The sequence below is a fragment of the Aulonocara sp. 'chitande type north' Nkhata Bay genome, linkage group LG16, assembly GCF_057382095.1.
Source record: "Aulonocara sp. 'chitande type north' Nkhata Bay isolate Kocher_YH1m ecotype deep benthic linkage group LG16, A_spYH_male_GT1.1, whole genome shotgun sequence".
Lineage (NCBI taxonomy): Eukaryota > Metazoa > Chordata > Actinopteri > Cichliformes > Cichlidae > Aulonocara > Aulonocara sp. 'chitande type north' Nkhata Bay.
Window position 1 is genome coordinate 22,694,431 of NC_141359.1, and position 24,291 is coordinate 22,718,721.

The following is a 24,291-nucleotide window of genomic DNA, read 5'->3' on the forward strand; positions in this document are numbered from 1 at the left end:
ATAACAGCGCATTTATGCTATTGAAATTATACTAAACTACTATAAGGCCTGCAAACACTGGCTATTTTTTTTCCTTTTTTAAAAAAATTACAAGTATAGACAATATTATTTATAGGATATAAAATTGAAACCTTTCTTCAGGTACACAGGTTTTACCAGAAGGTGGAGCCAGTTACTAATATAAAGAAGCAGGAACTGAAAAAAGATGACAAGTTCCTATGTCTACTGTTGTAATCAGAAAGTTAAAATGCGTTATCTGTGTTCCTTTGTTTTTTAACCATTACCTAAAGTCTCTGTTTGTATATGATTTGGAATGAAGTAAGATGCATTATACAAAGTTAAGGCAGTTTAAAAAAAAAGGGACAGTTATCGGTTGATCAGGAGTTTCATCTTTCCCTCTTACTAATAACAGGACCATCTCTGCAGCATATCATTAATTTGATCATTTCAAACGCATGTGTTAGATCATGCACAGAAAATAAAGACCTGAATTATTTTTACATATTGTCTTTGTTTATGTGTTTGTCTCTTAGTGTTTTAAAAGTGGTTCTGTAATCTTGCTTCATGCAATGCAGAACCTTGTTTCAGCATCGGTGATTTTCAGGAAGTGCACCTCCCAACTTCCTAAAAACCTCTCAGGCCAGCACTCCCCTCTCATTAGAAGTTTTTAGTGCTGTTAGTACAGGGCATAACAAACCCCTGTTTGACCCTCTGCCTGTAAGATACATGCCACTTTTAGAGAAAATCAGCTGCTTCTATGTGGGCACGCACATTTCATCCAGTGAGTCCCTCACTGTGGGCTATGGTGCAATAAGCACGGCCTTTACTATAAAAGGAGAGACAAGGCTGTTGAAGAGTTATTTTGAAAGTGATGTGTGTACACAACCACATCCTGCCTTGAGTGGAAGATGCCATGAGCAATGAATGCACTGCAGACAATACTAACTGCTGTAGAAATGGGCCGCTGCCACAGCGCTAATGTAGTTTGAGGTAATACATCTTTGAGCGCTGTTGTCCAGATTTGGCCAGAGTCTATATATGAGTCATGTTTAAAAACAAACATTTGCTTCCTTTTAAAATAGCTTAATTAGCTGCTTACTTTATAGTGTGGTCTCTCTAAAACTCATCAAATCTGATAACTTGTGAAGTTCTGCCACGGTTCAGGAAGGGAACTGTTACTTCCCCCTGCAGTAAGCGAAGCGATCTTGAGAAATCATTTTGACAGGCTGTGTAGAGTTCTGATTAGAGAACCTATTATTCGCAGGGCTAGTGTGATAAATTTGAAACTTAATACTGAGCTTGTGCATAAAGTATCACCTTGCATGAGTAGAAACCTAATACAACAAATCTAGGAGGTATTGCTGATGGTCACATTCCAACTAGTAGCTTAAGAAACTCAAACATTTAGTCAAAGAAACTTCCACCTCTGATATTTTGTTGCTGCAGCTGTAATTTAATGGCACTGTTTGTTTTGCGACCTGACAGAAATCTCCTTTTACTTGCAGACAGAAGATCTTAGGTGCAGGTGTTCCCCCTAAAATGATGGCTGCATATAGAATAAACAATGAACTGATGTTAAGGGAGTTTGAACCCAGTACAACTAGACAGACAGACCCTAGGGAATTCAAGCTGTCTGGGAGACACTTTCACTCATGCACCTCAATTTGATTAGCAGGATGAGGTAAATGCAAGTATTGACCTCAGCTGGACACCTCCTGTTCTCCTTTTAGCGATAATGCAGGAGCAGACGCAGCTGTGCCATGCTCTCAGGCTGGCTTGATGGGTAGCACCAGATGTCTCAAGAGGGTCAGTGTGTGCGACTTACCATAATTTATTAATGGGCTTGCCTGTTCAGAACATTGCAGTGGAATAGTAAGTCTGCCACAGTCTTTTGCAGACCTGATGGAGGTGCTTTGCATATTGCCAGACATGTAGGAAATTCATTTCTCAGTGTTTCTCACTCCTTGGCAGATGCCGACTCCACATACAACATTAGAATGAAAACTGTATGTACCTGTACTGTGCCTGCAGAAGCTGCATTATGTTCTTTTGAGTTGTTCTTCAAAATCTGTGGTTACTTAATGGGGAACTTTCCTCTTGCACTTCCTGCCATGTAACTATATTTTAACACTGTTTTAAACTGCCTTTTCTAACCTTCTAAAATAATAATTCGATACTTTAAAATAACTCATGCATTTGCTGTGTTTATTTATTTATTTTTGTGATACCCCTGACAACAGATTTTTCTAAGCAAAAATCCCTAAACATTACTCCATTGACAAAACTAGGTCATACTTGCTGTTTTCTCTTTGTAATATGAGAGATATGGAGTCAAAGGCACATGTTAATATGATAGTTACCTCTTGTCAAGATAATACGGATTTGTACTATATCCATTTTTTGCATTATTCTTTGAAGCTAGTAAGAAGTTAATTTACTGTTAAATCATTTGACCCTAAAGGTCAGAGTTTAAAGCTCTCCTTTATTCCTTTTAACTGTGGAGGTTTGTGCTGGATATAATTACACAACTATGTACCCTAAGAAGACAACAGCCTCACCTTGGTGTAGTGATTATGTAAACTGCATGCCTAACATGATAGGACATGCTGCAGTATCACTTTTACCTCCTGCTATGTCTTTGTACAAAAGCTGTAATGTTCCTGCACTATGGTAGGGCCACTGATAATACCTTAAAAATGGCTGTGCTGTTATTACAGACTTTTGTTGCTATCAGCAAAAGTCTATGAAAATGAAAACAACCAGATTTCATTTCCTGTTTCTGGTTAGAATGAGCTCTAAAGCTGTTGCTGTACGTATGCAGAAAAGACAGGGATAATAAAAATCCAGTCATGGATCTTTTCTTTTTTTTAAGCACACTTATAATTATAGTTTTGGGGGCTTGTATATAATATAATTGTTACACACATTCATTTGATGCAGACTTCATTCATTCCCTTTTTTTTTTTTTAGCCGTTTAAGCATTTAAGTGGTAAATGTTTTAATAGTGCTCGATATATGTGCAGAAAGAGGTGAGGCTTGTATGTTACTCTATGTAAATGCAGATTCCTCTGCAGGGGTGCACAGCGTGACGTGGAAACAGCCCACTAGAAACAGAGAAAAAAGGAAGAGAGACATTGTCATAAATAGCAGAGGTCGGAAATTACAGCGCAAAAACTTAAACCCTGCTTTGTCTTGACAGCTTCCTCAGACCCACTTTGAGCTGTACGCTCAAAAACACACACACACACACACACACACACACACACACACACACACACACACACACACACACACACACACACACACACACACACACACACACACACACACAACCAGAGCTTATCCATATTAATTAAGGGGAGATTAAACTAGACCAAATCTGAATGCCATGGCCTCAGATGCCTTGTTTCTCAACAAGCTGTTATAACTTCTACATAGCTGTACTTTATATGTACTTTATACATTAAACTTCCTGAGAGTTTGTGTGTGTATATGACATGGTCACAAATGTTAAAACAGCTGTGAGGCTTTTTGAAAAATCAATATATCGATCCAGGCATTTAGCCACTTTACTGTGCATCCGCTATAGGAACACTATGCACATTCCTCAGAGATGCTGTCTGAATTTCCAAACATTTGAGCTTTTGCTAATGAGTTATCAACTTTGACTTTACTTTTCACAGATCATTGTACTTCCTGGTATGATCCACTGACCTGGACATAATAGTTTTATGACTGTCTGACATTTGGGGCAGTTTGTGACATGGTAGAGAGTATAAAATAGAAGTGCACACAGTAAACATCCTGATGGCATCACTTTAAATGGCTTTAAGTCACTGCACATGCCTCTGTCTTAAACCTCGTGTGAACAGAGAACAGAAGTGTTCACAGCCCATGTCGAAGTTGCAAACAAGCACATTTTTAAAAATTATAATACTTTATAGCTACTGACCTGTTTTACAAACAATAATTACAAAGTTCAGCAAAGAGGAATCAGGTCAGTTGAAGCTTATGTTTTATTCCAACACTATATTAGTGTATTTATGCTTTAAGCCCATCAGCTCAGTTAACTCAACTGTGGAGTTTTGCTTCTTCAGTTTGGTGCTGCAGCTCTTTAACCACATCCTGTCACACACCTTTGAAACTCAGACAAATTCACAATTGAGCTACTTTAACACAGCTATAAATTGCCCAACGTGGGATGCGAAGGAGATTTAACAGTTTGGGTATGGTAAGACGTTTCTGTCTTCGATGGTGATCTTTCTTTGCCACCTAAAGTGCGATTGCTTGGCCAGTATCAAATGTCACCACAGACACAAAATAACAGGTGCCTTGCAGGTTTCCAGAAGCATACTTTGAACCATTTCAGAGAAATGCGAATCTCACCAGTTAAAAAAGCTACAATGTAAGTTACAGAAGCTTAATTTACTGTGTAAGACGTAGAAGTTGGTATGTGGAGCTCAGGGGACTTACTCTGCTTTTTTATGTGTTATCAAGTAGCTGGTCCATGACGGGCCACACATCTGCAGACATCTGGACTACAACTTGTCCAGGAGCTGCTTTTTGTTGTGTTTTTTTGCCCCTTGAACAAAAACACTCACTTCCTCTGCTTACATCCCACTATTGGTGCTGCAAAACTTCTGTCTCCCTCTTTAAAAACATGCAAACTGGCATTCACTCTATACTTAGTCCTCTCACTTCCTGTCTCAGATGTTGCACATGATTTTGTAACCACAAGTTAGCTTGATTACAGTTATCATAGTAGCCTAAACCCTCACCTTGTTCATTTATTCTGCTTATGTCACATAGGGCTGGTGGGGCTAAAGTCACAACTGGCACCACAGTGAAATCTTTCTGTTTATAAGCATTTACCACGAGGATAGTGCCGCTGAATGCGGCGACATTTGAAGTGACAGACTCACATCTGGTGAGCTACTATGCACAAGAGGCTGACTCTCCTACAGCTGCAGGGTTGCATGCACATGTCACATTGAATCACTTCTACACTCCCTACATCTCTGCACCAAATCTGTTTGCAGACACTATTCTGCAAGCTAGCATAGTCACTAGTTAGTTAGAGCTGGTTTTATGTTTTCTTTGTGCAGCTCAGCCTAAAACATTTGTATTTATCTTTAAATGTTCTGAAATAACAAATTAATATATTGTGGTCATTTTAGTGTTGATGTTTTACATCTGTTTTAGAAGTTACTTATCTACCAGAAGTTACTTTACAGATGTCTATATTAGCAGCATTTAGAATGCAGTTGTGGGGAAGACGGTTGAAACCACTTATACAATTAAATAAAATGTTAACTGTTTTGAAGGGGGTTTTTGTTTGCTTGTTCACCAGTTGGATTGACAGCTTTTGATCTATCATTGGTTTGACAGCTCTTGACCTCAGTACTTTAAAATAGGCTGCTGGATGTATTAACTGCCAGCAGGTTAATTTCAACTTCCTGTTCCTTATTTTGAGCATACATTTGTCATATGATGTCGTTGCTTTGTAAACTGTTGGTTGATATCTGTACACAGGCCTGTTGAACTAGTAGAGAAATGAGTTGATCTCAGGGGTCAGGGGATGGGTAAGGCACTGGGGGTTGGAATAGTGATACTATTGTTAGTTTGTTCTTGTTGATAAAGGAGAAACCTCTAGGTTTTCCTCTGATGATTTTTAATTTTGCTGTGTCATATGATTACTCACTCGTGCTATCAATAAGTGTTCCTTTCCATTCCTCCCACCTGTATATTTTAATTGTTTGTAGAATCTTTAAATATAATGTCAGTTAATATTTTTGCAACATTTGAACTACCTGCACTCAGTTACGGAGTCTGTGTGCTTCACTAATCATGTACATACACTCAAACTAATGATAGAAAGCCTATAAGAAATTGTAAACTATCCCAATACCCTTTTTTAACTCTTTGCCATTTTATGTGCTCTATTTCAAAAGGATTTCAAATAAATGAGTAAAAAGTCGTTCTTTTTCCTGACCTTCCTCTAAAATTCTGCAAGATATTTTAGCTATTTCCACAACATTGTTAATCAATTATTTTGTTCGATGTGCAGACAGATATCTTCTCTTGATTACAGCTATAGCACAAGACTGCTTCTGTGGGTGTCTTTGTCACGCACAAGAACCATTATTGTGTGTCACTGCCTCGGTCAGCTCACACCCTCAGCTTTTGTGTCTACCTTTCACACAACTGCTTTTTCCCACCACGGGTATAAAAAAGAAGACAAAGAAGAATTGTCCCCTCTTTTATGCGTTCTGAATTGACAACACAACGAGGCAGATGACCAAACTCTTTTGTCCCAGCTTCGGCTTTGTATAGTCAATGGTAAAAATGAAATAAAAACGTCTTCTGTCGGTTATACTGGTAGATTTTCTGATATTAAATAACAGTATAAGAAAATGAATCAAACAATTCAGATACTTTGGTGTTATCTGCTGTGTTTGCCAGTATCTGTATTCTGCCAGAAGAGAAAGACATCCATGATAATTCAAAAAACAATACTAGGTTGGTGCTACTGTGGGACTATCTAAATTACTTTAAATAATGGCTAACTCTTAATATGCTCATAATATCACTTTATGGCTGACTTTTCCAAACCCTTCTTTTTACTTTGTGCCATACTGACAATAATAAACAGTTTTATTGCCTGTAAGCTTGTCTTCCTGACTGCTAATAGGTTTTATCATTATTCCGAAATAAATCATGTTTGTTTCTTCATCTGGTGGAATACAACACAATTATATATTGACAGCAGTGTACGTAGGTAATGTATTACATAAGAGCGCAACGGTAAACTGTGCTAAACTGTGCTAAACAGTGTTTACGCTTTGCTTCATACCTGAAGCCCTAAAAAACTGCAAGGCTGTGTCTTAACATGAGAGACATGCTGTGGCATGTAGACACATTTTTACATCATCGCCTGAAGGAAGATAGTCGAGCGTTTGCTGTGAACACAACAGAAAATATTTCACTGTGGAGTTGAGTTTGTCTTGTTTTATGTCTGCTGTCCGTAGCAGCTGTTCTCAACAGAGTCGACTCATTATATTCCTAGCTGGGCATTCATTTCCTACAGGAATATCCTTTATAACCTATTGGTACACCACAATAAAAACCTCCAGGTGTGGTCATTTATTTTCAGTTCTGATATTAATGCAAAAAACAGAAAGGTAAAATAAAGCTTGGGTAGTGTGAAAAACAACACATAGAGCAAAACCATCATACATGAACAAGATAATTCCTGAAATCACAATTGCTTGCACTGATCAAGCAATACTTTTCAAAAATTAGTTCCTCTTGAGAATTGAATAGATTTAGAGCTTTGAACAACACTGTTTGATCCACAGTGGAAAATCTCATCTGCTGCCATGGAAACACAGAGAAAAGTAGAAGTTCAGTCTTAAACCTGACTGGTTTTTTTGTGAGCAGCAGAAACACAGAAACAAGTCTCACCATACAGCTGAAATTCTGTCACTTCCTCCTGAATGTAAAAATAAAACTTATAGGAACAGGCTTGTTTCACTATTTTAGCATTTCCTCTTAAAAACACAATGGGACCTAGGTGATAATTCCCTAAGTGATACAAATAAGGGGTGTTCATTATTTGTGTTGTTTTTGTGTTACATTGGTTTTAATATTATATATTCACTGAAAAATATTTTTTAAAGTAAAAGCTAAGTGCTTTGCCTAAATTCCAAAAATTAAACCAGTCCACTGTTCAGACAAGTAAAATGATTTCATGGGGTTTGCTTTATTTCCCTTGTGATGTCTCATTGTTTAGTAACTGTCTGAGGTGTGATTATTCCCATGCCATTACTTCGAGGTTCATCAGCCTATATAGACTTACAAAGGACAGCAGCATACACTGCGTCTCTTAAAATGTATCAAAGGAATCATTTGAGACAAATGTGTGCATCAGTTACACACAAAAATAAAGTCATTCAACTCTGACTGCACTGATAATGGAATTGGCTGCTTAGTTGTAAAATAAGCATAAATACAACATATTTGTCTGAAAGTAGACTTCACAGTTCATAATAAAATAGGAAAAAAAATGTGATCTTTATAAAACAGATTTTTTTTTCCCTTTCATGATACTATGTTTTCCAGCTATATGAGACAAGGGCAAGATGTGCTTATTTTTTGTGTATTCTGTACAATCCTGCATATCTTTTGTCGAGTTATTCATATCCACTCAGTCCAACAGTACAATACAGTCGTTGGCACTGTACAATACAGCTACTGGAGCAGGAACACTGTCAGAGTGGTCTCATCGTCCTAGCACATTATGTACAGTATGCAGCTATAAGCAGTCTCAGGGATATCTGTGTTCTTTGTCAGTTACCCCTGAGTCACAGCCATTTCAGAGGGTGTCCATCACAACAGTGGCAGATGGCAGTTTGGTCTCTTACGCCAAGTTCAACTCAATCAGCCATTTCATGTCACTTGCATTCCTTTTCAAAGACTTCGTCAGGTCTCAACTTGTCAGACACCGTCATGGAAACCAGAACCATAAAGGCAGAATTAGTAAAAATATAGAAAGACTTAGATTTTTATCGCATGAATATGGTGCTTTCCTTATTAAACGGACACATTTTGTATTTTTCCAACATTCGATCTAGTGCTAAACCCTTACAATTTATCGCTATAAAGTACTTTTGTCTGTCTAAGAAAGTTTAAAAAAAGAAAAACATGAAACAGTCCAGTGACAGAGTATTGTCTTGAAATCCATAAATTCTATATGGTCTGTCTCACAGTACACACTATTATAGGACACAGAGTTCTTGTCAGACCAGACTGCACATACAGATGGTAGATGGTGAAGAGGAGGGCCTGGCATCACAAATGTCTACATGAGCTCCTTAAAAACAGCAAATACAAAATAAACTAACATGTCCTGTTCCCTTATTAAAAACAAATGTAGCCTGAATATGGCCTTATGGGAAAGAGGATGAACTTGTGCCAATCCCCCAGCAAAGCCTATTGTTGTTTCAGCACAGCTGTTATGGTCTGTAGACACATTGCATTATGTAACCACTTTCCAAACATAAGAGACAACTGATCTGTGTAAACAGCATAATTAGTTCCTTTTTGTTTTAGTTCAGTTAATTTGAGAAAAAAAAAAAAAAAAAAAACACCCTTTACATTTTTTGGAGGTGACAATCTCCAAATACACCTGCCGCACCAGTACTGTGGTTTAACACATTAAACACCGTCACCATGATTAAGGGTTCTTGAATATGGTTTCCAGCTAAATGTAGAATTTGTTAGATCCTAAAGCTTTCTTTTTCATGTGCACCTCAAGGCGCAGCAGCTTCATTTCAAACACCCATTTCGCACAGACCGGTATTAAACTTCTCTTGCAAGGTAGAGATTAGTAACTGGACCTACAAGTTTAGAGTTTTGCATCTGCAGGTGTAAATAACTGGACAGTTTCAATTGCATGTCACAAAATAGAGAGCCATGGCTCTTATTCCAAACTGGCATTTTAAAGGAACTAGTCCATCAGCTAGTGGCTTTGGATGCGTTATTGCATACTTTAACACAGGGGCCTAGTGCAGCTGCAAGGTAGAAAAACCAAAAAAGTGAACTATGTAGGACTAGTCTTGAGTACAATTGTGGCAGATAGAGCAGCAATGTTTTGCACAACACCTTTACAGACCACAAGGTTGAATAACTGGCTTTTTTGGATGTTGACGAAGGCTTCCGAAAAGTTCTGCATTGTAAAGTTGTGTTTTTGAAGCCCACTGGGATGACATACAATTTCTGCAGTGCTTAAGATGCACAATTAAATTAAAAAAAAATATAAAATAAAATAAAAAAGAGACAGAGCCAATATATTACCAGCTTCTGTTGGACCGGTGCTCAAAAGGAACCGGCTGATCAAGCTTTAGTTCCAACTGTTGGTACAGATTCAGTTTAGCTAGCAGACAAGCTGAAACGCCTATAGAGAGCTTCCATCCAGTCAAACCTGCTCAGGATAAAAGGGCATTCAATGTTAGCTCCCAAGGCTGAGCAAAAGTTACACCGCCACCCCCCCAAAAAACCAAAACACCACATGCACGTGAAATTTACATTTTTTTTTATTGTGCATATTAAACAAATCTTGCGCATTTCAGGTTTTACAACAGCTTGCTTGTGAGCATTACAGGTGACCGGAGTAGGGCTACAAATTGCCAAGTGCAGATTTGTCAGTTGTTTCCCCCCTGCTCATTGATGCACACAGATGACCAGATCCTAAAGGTGACATAAAGCCACACTGCCATACTGTACAGAGGGTCATCAAGCCAAGTGAATAGTGTGAGTTGTACAGCCATTTCTCAAGTAGGTTATGAAACTTGAAGTGCATTTTGATAGAGACGAAGCTTGTCAAATGTACAGCACGTAGGAGGCCTGGTCTTCATGATGACTCTGCCTTCTCCTGTTCGATGACTGCAACAGGAGGTAGAAGGTTAGGGTCTCAGAGTTCCAGCATAGCAGACATGCTCTGGATTAAAGTCAGACGGTGTAGTACCTACCTTCTTTGGTTGGCAGTGGGTTTTTCTCTTGAGTCTCGGTCTTCTTCAGCTTGGTCTTGTCAAAGGTTGTAACCTCAGTGACGTCAGGCTTGTCAGACATGTTTGCAGAAGGTTCTAAAACAAAGAGACCCTTCTTATTAGGCTAATCAGCACACCCGAGCATGTGTAGTCAGACAGTTAAATTTCAAGGCATTGAGAATTTGAATACCGCCCCCCCCCGGACTCATACAGTCGCTAGCGATCTCGATGCACACAACACTTTCAAGTACGGATGCTGCTACGCCGAATGCACTCCACAGTGAACTTTAATTTTAAACAGGCGTTCTACAAATTCGTGTTTAAAATAATAATTAAAAAAAACCCCACAAAGCAGTATGCTCATAAATTCCGCAGCTTAGGTCATTTACACTTTTACTTTGTTAAACGTCATGATGTAGTCATTGAGCCAAGAAACTGAAACCAGAGGAAATAAGGGCACATCAAGCTAAATTTAAGCGCCGGTCAACTTTAACAAGAAACAAAAAAAAAAAAAAAAGGGAACTTACTTACAAGAGCACGACTCACAGAAATCACAGGCTGCGCGTCCGGTTGTTGCAGGAGCAGAGTGCTAACGTCAGCCTCAATCACACAATAAATACAATACCGTATGCAAATGAGCCTCTGACGTCACGACAAGGCTGCTTCGATACAAACGATAAAAAAAGAAAAAGTGAACATTTTTTAATCTTATATATAGTCTTGAAAACAAACGCTGATATCCCGAAACCATAGCGCAAGTAAAAAAAACAAAAAACAAACAAACACCTCAGAACATTCATTCAAATCGAGTGGCCATTAGCAACAGCTGTGTGCCATTAGCTTAATTAACGTCGTTTATTGATTTTCTCCGAACTCTACAAAAGGTGTCTGCATCACTACAGCGCCTTGTTTGCTCTTGTAAGGAAAAATAAATGTAGCCGACAGTTAGTGAACAATGACTTGAGGGTTTATTTGCAAACGGCACTCCCATTAAAACTGAATCAGTGGTGACACCGTATGGACAAAGTAGGTACTAACCAAACGTGGTGTAGCAGATTCCCTGGCTTCAAGAATTTGTATTTTTGTTGTTGTTTTTTCCCCCTAAACAGTAATTACTAAGTCCTAAAATGTCAGTAAAAACCCAAATGAAAGAGTAGGCTGTGCATAAGTTCAACTTGTAACCCATAAAATATTTATTTTCTTATACAAAAACCAGATGGTAGTCTGCCAAAATTTACATCCACAAAATGGAACACATTTTGAAAAGGCTTTATTTGATAATATACAGCACATAACAGTTTCACATTTACAAATATTCGGTAGGCTGTGCTCTCTCAGCAATTATTAGCAAATAAGTTTTGTAGTTTCTTTGTTTATAAGTCGAGAGAAGTTTTAAAAGAACCAAGCAAGCAATGATGCATAAATCAATAGTTTTAAAACAAGACCTTCTTCACTTGGTGGTGAAGTATTTTGAATAGGTCTTGTTGTACATCACTTGATTATCTACTCTTATGACACTTTGCAGGTTTTGCCAAAACCAGGGCTCTGCGGCTGCTGTTCGCGGCCACTCTACAACACTGCTCTCGCACAGTCGCTTCCTCAAGCGCAGAAAGTGAGAATGCTGCAGGACAGGCTCCAGCATTAGCAGTACTATCACATCCACATTTTCATCCAGCAGTCTTTGGTGGGCCAGATACATTGCTAGCTTGAAAGCACCGGTCTTAACGTAGCCCTTTGTTAAGACAAACAGAGTCTTGCGACTGTACTGGATGCTCTGGGTGAGGTTGTCCACCAGTGGGACTCCTGGGGGCCAGTCCCTCTCTTCCAGACACAGTGGATGTATCTTGTCTCCCTCTTCCTCCAGTTGCACCCGCAGATTGCTCATCACCCACTCAGAGACCTGTGGGTCTTTTGTATCATATGTCACAAAGACATCATAAATAGTATCTGGCGAGTTCAAGGATCTGTACCCTTTCAGCTTAGCTTTCATATAGTGTAGGACATAGGAAGCATCCCAGTAAAATAAGTGAGCAACTGTTGAAACAACCATGAAAAGAATAATGATAGAAGTTGTTAGAGTGTAGATCTGAAATGCCTGACTGGGATTTATACACTGATGAATGCTAAAATGTATCAATCCTTGTCCCTTTAAGTTCACTGGTGTGTTACATGTCACCTGAGTGGTGAGTCTTGGGATCTTTACATCATTCTGTTCAATCCATAAAATAAAGTCTATGGAATCACAAGTACACTCGAATGGATTTCCTTGTAGGAACAGAGTCAGGTTTGCAGGTCCTGATTTGAAGGTAGTTTCATTGACAATAGTCAATTTGTTGTTACTCAGGCTTAGAGTCGTGAGGCTTTTTAGACTCTTTAAAAAACAATTGTCTGCATGGAAAATGTGATTATGACTCAGGTCAAGGAAAGTCAAAGTTTGTGTGATGTTTGAGTTAATAGTTGTTAAAGTAGACAGAGAATTGTAACTTAGGTCCAAAATTTGAAGTTGATGGAAAGGCAGTTTGTCCCAATTAACATCACTGAGTGAGTTATGACTTATGCGCAGTGTGGTGAGGTTATGTGGCAAATATTCATAAACATCATCTGGAATCTTTGCAATGCCATTAAAGGATATATCTAAAATTGTCAAATTAGAGAGATTAGTGAAAAGTTTCTTGTATGAGCTATCCCTATCTTTCCAAAGTTTCCCTAGATGATTTTGTGCAAATATAAGTTCTGCTAATGATTTGCTATACATCTCTTTTGTTGTCAGTGTGGAAATCTCATTATGACTCATATTAAGGACTCTTAGCACAGGTAGATTTTGTGTAAAATTTAAATTGAGCGTTACCCCAAATGCTTCAAAGTAGTGTGAATTGTAACTGAGGTCTAGTACTTGTAATTTCTTTAGTTCTTTGAAGGCGTTGTTATAGGCCAGATCAACCCTATTGAAGGATAAGTCCAGATATGTCAGATTAGGCAACATCTTGAACTCTGTGCCATTAAGTGCCTGTGAAAATCCATTTCTGGAGAGGTTGAGACATGAAATATTTCCATAGCCCACAAACTGCTTTGGAGAAATGAAGAACAGATTATTTGAGCTGAGGATGAGCACTCGTCCAGAATTGGCGCATTCTTGCTTTGTATTCCTGTGTAGTACTTCATAAATTGAGTCTTTTGGAGTGAGTTTTACGAATGGTGACATAGAAACTTCTGAATTCTCATTATTTCTGTCTCTTAGAGTTGGTAGACTTTCTACTGTAGTGGGATATAACCTGTTTTCTCCGAGATATATCATTCTTAAGTGGGAAAGCTTGCTGAACACGGTAGGGTCAGAGTGAATAATGAAGTTAGTGCTTAAGTACAAATGAGACAGATTTTTCAGATTGTACAGAGGTGTGAGTGTGTCTGGTCCAATACTTTGGAATACCAAAGCATTCAAATGCAAACTTTTCAGTGACCTGAGCTGTGAAAAGTCTTTTGAAAGTGTTAATTTTTCTGGGTACAATCCGATAGCATAATTGAAAGACAGGTCAAGTTTTTCTAGCCTGTGAAGATAACTGAAAGCTTTAACCGATGTGTCCTCACCAGTTACGGCTTTTTGTAAAAAGTTAAATTCCAGAAACAATTGTGTAAGATTCGTTAGCGTTTGAAACCAAGAGGGATCAAGGTAATTTAGTGAGTTTCCTCCCAGGTTCAGTGTCTCCAGCTGTGTCAGTCTTTGAAATGCATCAGGATGTATGTCAATAGAACCGTTAGGGCAAGGAACACAAGGGTACGGAGCATTGTGACATCTTGGACAGTTGCCTTGTATATCAAGGAATTTGACATTTTCTAACCCTTGAAAATCATCTTTATATATGTTCTCTATTTTGTTGGTATCCAGACGTAAGATTGTAATTGACTGGGGTAGTCCTTTAGGAACATGGGTTAAGTTGTTATAAGACAAGTCCAGGTATTTCAGTTTTTTCAGTAGTGCAAAAGTGTTTTCGCTGATAGCGACAGACTTCCCACAAGGGTTGCGGAAGTAGCAGTTTTTAGATAACAACAGCATTTTCATGTTTTGCAAGCCAATAAAGCTATTGTTCAGTTTATCCATATTAACTTTGTTAATGTTTAGCTCAAGTCTTTCCACACTGTGGGGGAGATTGCGTGGAATTTCAGTCAGACAGTTGCCGCTCAGTCGTAGTTGCTTCAGTTTTGTCAGATTTTTGAAAGCATTTTCAGCGATCTTCAGTGCTCGGCATCCATAATCAGTCTTGGTGTTGTTTGCCCAGTTGAGATTCAGATGTGCCAGATTCAGCAGATTAGAGAGTGAATCAGCTTTAATACTCCTAATGACATTTTCTGACAAGTCTAGATCAGTGGCATTAGTAGTTATACCTTTTGGTACTTCCTCTAGATGGCGGCCTTTACAGTCAAATTTGACCGTATTTGAAGCATTGTTGGATATGACATCACAAGGAAACTGCCGTGTCATCCAGAAGGGTTTATGTGCAGCCAGCTGGACCTCATCATGGCAACACAGACAGAACAACAGCATCCAGCATTTGGTAATCTGTGAAAAATTGATGAAATCAGTTAACTGAAATAATTTAAAGCTTTTGTTTTTGGTCATATTATTTGGACTGACCCTGAATCAGTTAAGCTACTCCAGGACCCCTCGTGCCATACTAGCGCTTCTCCTTGATTACATTGTTTTCACTTCCCATTTATTTATTAGCCTTGCATTTCTGCATGCATAAAGTTTGTCTCTACTCTTTCTCAGTATTTTCTCTTGTCCTGTTTGTTGTTTTGTGGCCTCTCCATATTTCTCCCTTCCATTCAGCCCTCAAGCAGTACAGTAGCAGCAAATGGCTGCTGCTTCTTTAGCCTAGTTTACCCTCCCTCCTTTACCTAGTCCTTGGTCATAGAGTCTTGTCTGCTTGTTTGGGTTCTTGCTCTAATTTTGTTGAGTTTGTGCCTTTCTAAATTACTTCAAGGTTCAGACTAATATTTTGATCTGTGAGCCCCAGATTATACACTCACTGCAGCAAAAGATGTTCTTGGCCCAATTAGACTGTAAGTCATGACATCCAAGAACTACAGAGATGTTTTGAGAGAAAACATATTGATAAGATAAAATAAGATGCCTATTATATATTATAGTATTTGTTTGAAATAAAATATGAAGCCGACTCGCATTCCACATTCATTATATGCAGTTTATTTTTAATTGTTATTTATTTAACTGTGATAAAAGGCATTTCTTTTTTGGCTCATGATGATTTGGAGATCTGGATGGCCAAAAGAAAACAACAACTCATTTGTTTGAACGCTTGCTGTTGGGCAGTTTTAAAGCTGTTCAAGTGCAAACAGGTTTAATCACAAAAAATACAGTGGAATAAAAGATTTGTGGATATATAGTGTAAGTGAATGAGGCCCATTGATGTTACAAAGTAAGCTTGAAGAAAATTGTATGTAAGTATGGCATCACTTCTACCCAGCAGGTGCCAATAAATCGTAAATCAAATTGTAGCTGGAAAGACTGTTCCTGTTTTTTGTCACACTTGGGAAAAATATTAAATATTAAAATTACTGAACAGTTTGTGTAATTTGTGAGTAATTTTTAATGTACATTTTAATGTAATTGTCCAACAAATACCAAATACCAAAAAAACCCAAATACCAAAGGCCATTTCCAAAGTAAATTAAGTCAACTGTACAGGTTTTTAGAATCAAATAAATCTATGAAACATTTTGTCACCAAAATCCTGAAACTAGAAAAATAATCAAAAATAATACAGATAAAAGAAATTATAGCATATAAAGGTAATCAGAAATTTAATAAAATGTAAAAATGTAAGTAAATATAAAGAACAGAAACAAAATAAAACTCACCATTTTTTCTCCACTATATTGATCCCTGAATGACAATTTGCAAAATTATGCTAGTGTGCTTCAATTTTTTTTCTCAATTGTAAGACTTGAAAGTTTCTTGTCTTTTATTAATGATTTTGTTACAGATGACCCTGTTTGTTCCCTTCAAGACAAATAAAAAAGAAACACCCTGTTAAAACTACATGATAAGCTGTGTGAGGGAAGTAGCCCGTTAATTGAAGAACTGCATCTTTTTCATTTCCCTCCTTCAAAAATGCCAGTTTATTTGTCAGCCAAGATGAACACTGGAATGCCAGTAAACACAGCAACAGTGCATAGTGCCAGTCAGTTCTTCAGATTATGTGACGTAATATGGAGTTTAAAAATGACATATTTCTTAGACATTAATATGACATAAGTAATATATCGCCTCACACACTGATTTATTTTTGAGTGGGACACTGAATTTAGGGCTAATTTGCAAAATGCACTGTATTAAAACTGTGTCACTTGCACCACCTTACGGACAATCTCAAAAATTTCCAAATGTGAAATAACAGATGAAAGCATGCAAGTTATATTACACATACTGTGTCGAAATGGATTTTTAATAATGGACTGCAATTTAGGATCTGTCACTTTTGTACTAAATTTCTCTTTTGTTAACTGTTAAACCTGGTACTGGTGTCACTCAGCACAGATGTTTTCTAACATAGAAACCAGAGACTAGAGTATAAAATCTACATCTGCAAAATGCCACACATTTTATTTTATTTTATTTTTTTTTATTAATGCACTGCAGACAGATTACACAAGATTTATTATGCTTTCTCAGCAAATATAAGAAAATTAGTTTTTTATTGTTTTCTTATTAGATTCAGACAAAGAAGAAATCGTTTAAAAGAACCAAATAAGCATTGCTCTAAAGAACAGTGATTTTAAAGCAGGACCATGTTATTGTCTGCAGACTAGAATTACAAATCAGTCCCAGGCAGATAAGTGATGATTATCCTTCTTCACTTGGTGGTGAAGCATTCTGAATAAGTCAATAACTCAACAACTATAAGAAAATTAGTTCTTAAAAACAGTTCAGTCAAAGAAGAAACACTTTAAAAAGACCAAACAAGAAATGATATATAAAAGCACTGGTTATATAACAAGCTCATGTTATTATCCTTCTTCATTTGGTGGTGAAATATTTTGAATAGGTCTTGTTGTACATCACTTGATTATCTACTCTTATGACAGTTCTCAGGTTTTGCCAAAACCAGGGCTCTGCGGCTGCTGTACGCGGCCACTCTACAACACTGCTCTCGCACAGTCGCTTCCTCAAGCGCAGAAAGTGAGAATGCTGCAGGACAGGCTCCAGCATTAGCAGTACTATCACATCCACATTTTCATCCAGCAGTCTTTGGTGGGCCAGATACATTGCTAGCTTGAAAGCACCGGTCTTAACGTAGCCCTTTGTTAAGACAAACAGAGTCTTGCGACTGTACTGGATGCTCTGGGTGAGGTTGTCCACCAGTGGGACTCCTGGGGGCCAGTCCCTCTCTTCCAGACACAGTGGATGTATCTTGTCTCCCTCTTCCTCCAGTTGCACCCGCAGATTGCTCATCACCCATTCAGAGACCTGTGGGTCTTTTGTATCATATGTCACAAAGACATCGTAAATAGTATCTGGCGAGTTCAAGGATCTGTACCCTTTCAGCTTAGCTTTCATATAGTGTAGGACATAGGAAGCATCCCAGTAAAATAAGTGAGCAACTGTTGAAACAATCATGAAAAGAATAATGATAGAAGTTGTTAGAGCGTAGATCTGCTTTGCCTGTTCCGCATTTACACACTGACTAATGTTAAAACGTATCAGTATTTTGTTCCTCTGGTTCACTGGTGTGTTACATGTCACCTGAGTGGTGAGTCTTGGGATCTTTACATCACTCTGTTCAATCCATAAAATAAAGTCTATGGAATCACAAGTACACTCAAATGGATTTCTTTGTAGGAACAAAGTCTGAAATTCAGGTCCTGATTTGAAGGTAGTTCGATTGACAATAGTAAGTTTGTTGTTTCTAAGGCTGAGAGTCCTGAGGCTTTTCAAACTCTGTAAAAAACCATTGTGCACTTGGGAAATGTGATTATGACTCAGGTCAAGGAAAGTCAGAGTTTGTGTGATGTTTGAGTTAATAGTTGTTAAAGTAGACAGATGATTGTAGCTCAGGTCTAAACTCTGTAGTTGGTGGAAAGGCAGTTTGTCCCAGCTAAAATCGCTGAGGCAGTTATGACTTATGCGCAGTGTGGTGAGGTTACGTGGCAAATATTCATAAACATTTTCTGGAATCTTTGCAATGCCATTAAAGGATATATCTAAAATTGTCAAATTAGAAAGATTAGTGAAAAGTTTCTTGTATGTGCTATCCCTGTCTTTCCAAAGTTTCCCTAAATTATTGTGTGTAAATATAAGTTCTGCTAATGATTTGCTATACATTTCTTTTGTTGTCAGTGTGGAAATCTCATTATGACTCATATTAAGGACTCTTAGCACAGGTAGATTTTGTGTAAAATTTAAATTAAGCGTTACCCCAAATGCTTTAAAGTAGTGTGGATTGTAACTGAGGTCTAGTACTTGTAATTTCTTTAGTTCTTTGAAGGCGTTGTTATAGGCCATATCGACCTTATTGAAAGATAAGTCCAGATATGTCAGATTAGGCAACATCTTGAATTCTGTGCCATTAAGTGCCTGTGAAAATCCATTTCCTGAGAGGTTGAGACATGAAATATTTCCATATCCCTCAAATAGCTTTGGAGAAATGAAGAACAGATTATTTGAGCTGAGGATGAGCACTCGTCCAGAGTCAAAGCACTCTTGCTTTATTAGGCTGTGTGATATCTCGTAGCTAAAGTCTTTTGGAGTAGCTGTTATTGACGGTGAAATAGAAAGGTCTGAATTCTGGTTGTATCTGTCTGTTAGAGTTGGTGGACTTTCTATTGTTGTGGGATATAACCTGTTTTCGGCTAGATAAATCATTTTTAAGTGGGAGAAATTGGTGAATAAAGTAGAGTTGCTATAAATAATGAAGTTAGTGCCTAAATTCAAAGCAGATAAATTTTTTAGATTGCGTAAAGGCGTGAGTGTGTCTGGTCCAATTCTCTGGAATACCAAAGCCTCCAAATGCAAAGTTTTCAGTGACCTGAGCTGTGAAAAGTCTTTTGAAAGTGTTAATTTTTCTGGGTACAATCCGAGAGCATAATTGAAAGACATGTCAAGTTTTTCTAGCCTGTGAAGATAACTGAAAGCTTTAACTGGTGTGTCCTTACCAGTTACAGCTTTTTGTAAAAAGTTAAATGCCACAAATAATTCTTTAAGATTCTTTAGACTTTGAAACCAAGAGGGATCAAGGTAATTTAGTGAGTTTCCTCCCAGGTTCAGTGTCTCAAGCTGTGTCAGTCTTTGAAATGCATCAGGATGTATGTCAATAGAACCGTTAGGGCAAGGAACACAAGGGTACGGAGCATTGTGACATCTTGGACAGTTGCCTTGTATATCAAGGACTTTTAAAATTAGCAACCCCTGGAAATCATCTTTAGATATGTTCTCTATTTTGTTGGAATCCAGACCTAAAATTGTAATTGACTGGGGTAGTCCTTTAGGAATGTGTGTTAAGTTGTTGTAAGACAAGTCAAGAACCTGCAGTTTGTCCAGTATTTGAAAGGGTTTTTCCATAATAGCAACAGACTTCCCACAGGGATTCCAGAAGTAGCAGTTTTTAGATAGTAACAGGTTTGTTATGTTTTTTAAGCCAATAAAACTGTTGTTCAATTTATCCAAACTAATCTTGTTAATGTTTAGGTCAAGTTTTTCCACACTGTGGGGGAGATTGCGTGGAATTTCAGTCAGACAGTTGCCGCTCAGTTCCAGTTGCTTGATTTTTGTGAGATTTTTGAAAGCATTTGCAGAAATGTTCAATTTTCTGCAGCCATAACCATTCTTGGGCTTGTTTGCAAAGTTGAGATTGAGCTGAGTCAATTTCAGCAGATTAGAAAGTGAATCAGCTTTAATACTCTTAATAAAATTTTCAGATAAGTCTAGATCCGTGGCATTACTGGTTATTCCTTCTGGTACTTTCTCTAGATGACGCCCTTTACAGTCAAATTTGACCTCAGAGGTATTGGTGGATATGACATCACAAGGAAACTGCCGTGTCATCCAGGTGGGTTTACATGCAGCCGGCAGGATCTCATGATGGCAACAGAGACAGAACAACAGCATCCAGCATTTGGTAATCTGTGGAGAATTGATGAAATCCCTTATATGAAATAACCTTATGCTTCTGTTTTTGGTAAAATTATTTGGACTGACCCTGAATCATCACTTAATTAAGCTACTATAGGCTCAGGCCGCTGCAGGACCTCCTGTGTTATTCTACCAACTCTCCAACACTCTGTTTTCATTAACATTACCTACTCAGTCATTATAAGGTACTGCCCACACTAGAACAGCACATAGTCATGGAGCAAAACTGGGTGTCTGTTGCCAAGCAATAATTTTTTTTCTTCTGCTAAATTTAACTTTGAAAACCAAAGTGAAACTTCTTCATCAATAAAGTACTTATTTTTACAGTTGTATTCATTTTTCTTTAAGCAGTTTCAGTTTTTTTTTTGCTAAAAGTATTCATCAATTTGTCGCAGGTCTTCATTGCAGCTGAATTATCTTTAGCATTCCATATGGAATGCTAAATGCCATATGCTATATGCTTTCAATAGGGTCTTTACATCTTGCTAAAGATGTAAAGACCCTATTGAAAAGTTTGAGCTTACCTTTGAAAATTTACAATAAATATGTGACTTTGTTTTTAAAAATGAAGGAGGCTACTGATCGAGTAATCATGATGGAGTCAAAGGAGCTTGCAAAGAAAAGCGTCTGGACTTCTTTAAGTTACTTGAAGACGTTTCACCTCTCATCCGAGAAGCTTCTTCAGTTCTAAGGTCAAATGGTGGAGAGTCCCAGATATAAACCTAGTGGGAGTATCAGAGGGACAAAAGGACCCCCTGATGATCCTCTAATCGCCTGAGCCAAGGTGTGAAACTGGGTGTGGGTCCCAATCAGCCAGAGTTTCGGGTGAGCTCATTGTGAAACCTGGCACCACCTTATCATGCGAATTCCTGAGGTCAGATGGCCCAGGATGTGAGTGGGCGTTAAGGCGTCTGGGAAGGGATCTCAAAACTGGATTATAGATGGCAGAGAGTTGGTGTCGTAAACCACCGCCTCTGTTCAAAGATGGTCGCTCACAGTGGACATAGATGGCTTCTTTCACTCCTCTTTCAAACCATCTGTCCTCTCTGTCCAAAATGTGAACATTGGCATCCTCGAAAGAGTGTCCTTTATCCTTAAGATGCAGATGGACTGCTGAGTCTTGTCCTGTGGAGGTGGCTCTTCTGTGTTGTGCCATGCGCTTGTGAAGTGGCTGTTTGGTCTCTCCAATGTAGAGGTCTGGGCATTCCTCGCTGCACTGTACCACATACACCACATTGTTAAGTCTGTGTTGGATCCAGATGAAACCATGGTGTCCTTTGATGTAGCCTCTCTCTTCACTTGCATACCCAGGCAGTGGAGACTGTCAGAAAACGACTACAAGAAGACAGCTCCTTGGAGGACAGGACCAACTTCACACCCGATCAGATTTGCACACTGTTAGACCTCTGCCTCACCACTACATATTTCAAATACAACGAAGGCTTTTACAGACAAAAACATGGCTGTGCCATGGGCTCCCCCGTGTCACCTATTGTAGCCAACCTTTACATGGAGGAAGTGGAAAGGAAGGCTCTTGGCTCTTTCAAAGGAAGAGTACCCAGCCACTGGTACAGATATGTAGACGACACCTGGGTCAAAATCAAGACACAAGAAGTGGAATCCTTCACTGCGCACATTAACGCTGTGGATAAAAATATCAAGTTCACCAGGGAAGACACAAAGGACAACTGTTTGCCGTTCCTGGACTGCGCTGTGCACATTGAAGAGAACGGCAACCTCAACATCGAAGTTTACCGGAAGCCCACACACACGGACCAGTACCTCCTGTTTGACTCCCATCACCCTCTTGAACACAAACTTGGAGTAATTAGGACCCTACACCACCAGGCAGAACATGTTCCCTCTAAGCCTGAAGGAAAAAAGAAGGAACACACACATGTAAAGGAAGCACTCAAAACGTGCGGCTATCCTAAATGGGCGTTCTTAAAGTCAGCAAAGAGGCACAGAAAAGAAGACCAGACACCAGCGAGGGAAGATAAGAAGGACAGACGCAACAACATTGTCATCCCCTATGTAGCCGGTGTATCAGAAAAACTCAGGAGGGTTTTCTCCAAGCATGACATCCCGGTGCATTTCAGACCCAGCAACACGCTCAGACAGAAACTGGTTCACCCGAAAGACAAAACGCCAAAACACAGACTTAACAATGTGGTGTATGCTGTACAGTGCAGCGAGGAATGCCCAGACCTCTACATTGGAGAGACCAAACAGCCACTTCACAAGCGCATGGCACAACACAGAAGAGCCACCTCCACAGGACAAGACTCAGCAGTTCATCTGCATCTTAAGGATAAAGGACACTCTTTCGAGGATGCCAATGTTCACATTTTGGACAGAGAGGACAGATGGTTTGAAAGAGGAGTGAAAGAAGCCATCTATGTCCACTGTGAGCGACCATCTTTGAACAGAGGCGGTGGTTTACGACACCAACTCTCTGCCATCTATAATCCAGTTTTGAGATCCCTTCCCAGACGCCTTAACGCCCACTCACATCCTGGGCCATCTGACCTCAGGAATTCGCATGATAAGGTGGTGCCAGGTTTCACAATGAGCTCACCCGAAACTCTGGCTGATTGGGACCCACACCCAATTTCACACCTTGGCTCAGGCGATTAGAGGATCATCAGGGGGTCCTTTTGTCCCTCTGTGGGGGGATACTCCCACTAGGTTTATATCTGGGACTCTCCACCATTTGACCTTAGAACTGAAGAAGCTTCTCGGATGAGAGGTGAAACGTCTTCAAGTAACTTAAAGAAGTCCAGACGCTTTTCTTTGCAAGCTCCTTTGACTATGATGACGTGGATGACTGAGAACCTTCACAGACATAATCATGATGGAGCATTTTTCTAAACAGTTCTGGGTCACTTTTAATGTACAATTTAATGCAATGGTCTAACACATTTTCAAAAAAGCAAGGGCCACTTCCAAAATTGAATTAACCAAACTATCCAGGTTTTTGGAGTCAAGTAAATCTATGAAACACAACAACTAGAAAAGAATCAAAGATAAGACAGATCTCTTTACTTGTAGTAAAAATCTAAGTTACTAAACAGAGAAAATAAAAAGACTTACCATTGTGTTCCTATTGTATTGTTCCCTGAAAGACAATCTGGAAAACCTTTGTCATGCTCCAGTACTTCAAAATCTTTCAGTCATTCGTTGAAAAAAAAAAAATTAGTTTATTTTCTTTAGATTTAGTAAAGTTAAATACTGCTTGTCTTTTAAAGCATGAATTTATAACAATTTAGTCTGTTTGAAGTTTTTGCTCTTTGTCTCTAGACAGTTAAAGAAAACTCTTTAACTAAAGTCAAATAAGGAAGTAACAAACTGTTAACAACATGATAGCGTTTGTGAAGGAAGTAGCATGTTGTTATGTCCCCAAGAAGGAAGCTGATGAATTGAAGAACTACATCTGTTTCATTTCTCTCTTTCAAAACATTGTCACAGTTTCATTGCCAACTGAGCTGTACGTTAAAATCTCCAGTGAGCATACCAATGAGTGCCAGTCAAATCTCTAAAACGGTGTGAATAAAAATGGAATTTAAAATTAACACTGTATTAGTCATTAATATTAAA

General features: G+C 38.6%; 3 protein-coding genes across 5 annotated transcripts; all 3 read right to left on the reverse strand.

Annotated features, from left to right (window-relative positions):
* Positions 1 to 10,076: 10,076 nt before the first annotated feature.
* Positions 10,077 to 11,223, reverse strand: tmsb4x (thymosin beta 4 X-linked). Of its 3 annotated transcripts, none has more exons than XM_086267997.1 (3): positions 11,079 to 11,223; positions 10,530 to 10,643; positions 10,077 to 10,443 (listed from the first exon to the last, which is right to left on the reverse strand). In XM_086267997.1, exons 2-3 carry the CDS (start codon positions 10,627 to 10,629, stop codon positions 10,412 to 10,414), a joined length of 132 nt encoding a protein of 43 aa, XP_086124123.1. In that variant the 5' UTR covers positions 10,630 to 10,643; positions 11,079 to 11,223; the 3' UTR covers positions 10,077 to 10,411. The 3 variants fall into 3 exon arrangements, with proteins under 3 accessions (XP_086124123.1, XP_086124124.1, XP_086124125.1); XM_086267998.1 differs by having other exon boundaries at positions 11,075 to 11,206; XM_086267999.1 differs by having other exon boundaries at positions 11,094 to 11,127.
* Positions 11,224 to 11,733: 510 nt separating this feature from the next.
* LOC147311511 (toll-like receptor 8) lies at positions 11,734 to 23,903 on the reverse strand. Its single transcript, XM_086267991.1, has 2 exons — positions 23,788 to 23,903; positions 11,734 to 15,102 (listed from the first exon to the last, which is right to left on the reverse strand). The coding sequence occupies exons 1-2, from the start codon at positions 23,788 to 23,790 to the stop codon at positions 11,998 to 12,000; spliced, it is 3,108 nt and encodes a 1,035-aa protein (XP_086124117.1). The 5' UTR covers positions 23,791 to 23,903; the 3' UTR covers positions 11,734 to 11,997.
* Positions 17,160 to 23,922, reverse strand: LOC147311512 (toll-like receptor 8). Its single transcript, XM_086267992.1, has 2 exons — positions 23,788 to 23,922; positions 17,160 to 20,685 (listed from the first exon to the last, which is right to left on the reverse strand). Exons 1-2 carry the CDS (start codon positions 23,788 to 23,790, stop codon positions 17,584 to 17,586), a joined length of 3,105 nt encoding a protein of 1,034 aa, XP_086124118.1. The 5' UTR covers positions 23,791 to 23,922; the 3' UTR covers positions 17,160 to 17,583.
* Positions 23,923 to 24,291: the final 369 nt, after the last annotated feature.

Coding starts and splice junctions, on each gene's coding strand:
- tmsb4x (XM_086267997.1), bottom strand. CDS start 10,629: ATGTCTGACAAGCCTGACGTCACTGAGGTTACAACCTTTGACAAGACC. Junction 10,444..10,529: donor CCCACTGCCAACCAAAGAAG/GTAGGTACTACA, acceptor CTCCTGTTGCAG/TCATCGAACAGGAGAAGGCA.